Here is a 2,718-nt window from a genome sequence, read left to right on the forward strand (position 1 = left end):
GAGCAGGGTTGGTGATGCAGCCATTCATGGCTTCACAGCACAGCATTGTGTTCCTCACAGGCCAAGAGCGTCTGGAGCCTGAATGAAAGCCTTGTGCAGCTACTGGGGGATGCAGACAGAGATGTGGTTTGGATGACCCTCTCTGTGCTTGACAACGTGCTCTGGAGCAGTCTCTGGACACAGCTCCAGAAGAGAGTCCACAGCGAAGACCCCCTAATATCCACCCCCACTGGCCTGCAGTTGGCTGAGGCGCTCCGGCCACTGTTTGACCACGTAAGGCTCTGTGCCCCCCTCCCCGGGCCCTGGGTACTGCTGGGAAACTGGTCCCTGTGGATTTTGAGGCCTGTGCCCAGTGGGGCCTGGAGAAGCTGGTGCTGAGGTCTTTTCCTCTTTCTTTCCACCAGGATGACAGCAGTGTGCGGGAGGGCTCCATTGTCATCTTCACTCTTTTGATGAAACTGATGGAGAGAGTGGGAAAGAGGCCCCTAAAGCCACACGTGTGCCTGAGCCTGCTCCCGCTCTACTTCCACCGCTATGATGAGAACCTGGTTGTGAAAAAGGTGAGGACTCGTCAGGTCTGGTGTCCCCGTGGGAGGGGGCTCGGCTGCCTCTTACCCTGGCACCTCCTGGGCTCCAGCCTCCTCCTGGCCTTGGTCCAGGGACATGGGTCCTGTGCCCTGGGCTGCGGTGCCATCTCCTGGTCTCTGTTGCTTTGCAGGCCTCTCAGAAAGCACTGCTGGCTGTGACCAGGTTCCTAAAGAGGAGGGATCTTGGGCGCCTGGTGAACACAGAGGAGCCATGGAAGTTTGGCGAGTGCCTGGTAAGGACAACCCCAAGCACCAGAGTCCGATGCCCAGAGTGTGGGGCTGGCATTGTGCCCCTGCCCACTGCTGCACCCCACACGCTGCTGCCTTCCCTGGGGTGTGTGGGCTCCTCTGCAGGCTGCTCTGCCCCCGAGCCAGGGTGTTGTTGGAGCCCCGGCCCAGCTGGGCTGTGGGGCAGGGCAGCCCCGTGGTTCCTGGGGAGCAGCCAGCCCTCTGCTCCCTCCAAAGCCCAGCCCCAGTGGCTGCTGGCTGGGCCTCAGGGCTGTGTGGGCAGGGGAGGCCAGTGCTGGGCACAGGCAGCGCCCAGCCAACGGGCAGAGCCCCAGCCAACCCTTCCCTCTGTGCCCTGCCATTCTCTGCAGCTGAAAAGGGACCGGAGCCGAGTGGCCAAATACGTGCACCAGGCCCTGCCGTACCTGCAGAGCCCACAGCAGCCCCTGCGAGAGGCAGCCATCAAGTTCATGGGTGAGCCACAAGCCCATGGTCCCCCCCGCTGCAGCTCAGCCCCAGCCCCGGCTGCTGCAGCGGCAGCAGGATGCGGCTCAGGGATGTGCTGTGGAGCCCCGAGTGCCCTGGTGGCTACTGCCGCCCTCTGCCAGCCCAGCCTTGGGGTGTCCTGAGTGGGAAGGCCCCGGGCTCAGCCCTGCTGGGGCAGGAGGGCGTGTGGCTGGGCTGGCAGCACAGCTGGGGGCAGCTGTGCTGCTGGGGCCCTGACACCATCTGTGTTCCCAGGGATCGCCGGGGGGTACCTGAGGGGACAGCACAAAGAGCTGCAGCTCATCATCGACGGTGAGTGAGGGCAGCGGGGGCTGGCAGAGGAGCACAGACTCTGGCCAGGGAGCTGCAATCCTGCCCTGGCTGTGGAGGGCTCTGCTCCCTGCACGGACGAGGGGCAGCGTGGGCAGAGCAGAGACAGATTTCAGGGGCATGGGGGGTATAAATGGCCAACGCCTTCTGGTTGATCCTGCTGGGCCCTGCTCCCTCCTGGCAATGGCAAGGGCTCAGTGGGATGGCCCTGGCAGGAGGGGCTCCTCAGATCCCCACCAATGTGGGCTCTGACCTTGTCTCTGTTCTTCTGTGTTCCAGCCCTTCAAGCCGTGAGAGATGACAGGAGCCCCGCTGTCTCAAATCTGGCACTTGAAAACATCAACTTTGTTAGAGCTGTACAGAGAGCTAAAGCTCCCCCCTCCAGGTTCCAGCAGCTCCGAGACCAGCTCTGTAGGGCATGGAACAGCCTGCCTTCTCTGTGGGGCTGTGTCTGCTGTAGCTGTGTGGAGAGTTGATCCTGGCAGCTCTGCCTGTTGGAGCCACCTGAGCCTGTGGGGAAGATGCCTCTTCTCCACAAGCCTTTCTTTTTACCCTAGCATAGGAATATTAAATAAATAATGTCATACACAGAAGCCCAGGAGCTTTTTTAGGTGCCTGGTGTCCACAGGGCCTCTGGAAAGAGGGGGAAAGGGCTCCTTGTGCTCAGCAATACTTGCCCAGGTGTGCATTGGGGAAGAGAAAGTGCCCCAAAGCCCCTTGGCCTTGGTGGGTTCTGCTGCAACCTCAACACAGAGTGGATGGGCAGAGTGGATGGGCAGAGCCTGGAGCTGTGGGGATCATTGGGAACCTGGTCCTTGGAGGTGACCACAAGCCCTGTCTCAGCCAGGAAGCAGCATCTGTGGCCTGCCCATGTGTTGCTGCCTGGATTGCTGAGGGCTGGGAGGTGCCTCCGGAGGTGACTCCTGTGGAGCTCCTTCAGGGCTGTGCTGATGCTGGGCAGGTGGGCAGGGCTGGGGGAGACCCTGAGGGGAAAGGGCTGTTGTTCCCTTTTTTCAGCCCTGCACTGTAATTGTCAGTCTGACTCCAAAAACTGAACCTGGACGAAGATTCCTCCCAGACCAAAGGG

The 2,718-nt window shown here is 61.3% G+C and overlaps 1 protein-coding gene across 1 annotated transcript; it reads left to right on the top strand.

Annotated features, from left to right (window-relative positions):
- Nucleotides 1–56: 56 nt before the first annotated feature.
- On the top strand, nt 57–2,224 carry LOC113942014. Its single transcript, XM_027633146.1, has 6 exons — nt 57–273; nt 405–560; nt 719–820; nt 1,187–1,289; nt 1,557–1,613; nt 1,911–2,224. Exons 1-6 carry the CDS (start codon nt 133–135, stop codon nt 2,105–2,107), a joined length of 756 nt encoding a protein of 251 aa, XP_027488947.1. The 5' UTR covers nt 57–132; the 3' UTR covers nt 2,108–2,224.
- The last annotated feature ends 494 nt before the right edge of the window (nt 2,225–2,718 follow it).

Source organism: Corapipo altera, unplaced genomic scaffold (genome assembly GCF_003945725.1).
Source record: "Corapipo altera isolate COAL_440 unplaced genomic scaffold, ASM394572v1 222, whole genome shotgun sequence".
Taxonomy (NCBI): domain Eukaryota; kingdom Metazoa; phylum Chordata; class Aves; order Passeriformes; family Pipridae; genus Corapipo; species Corapipo altera.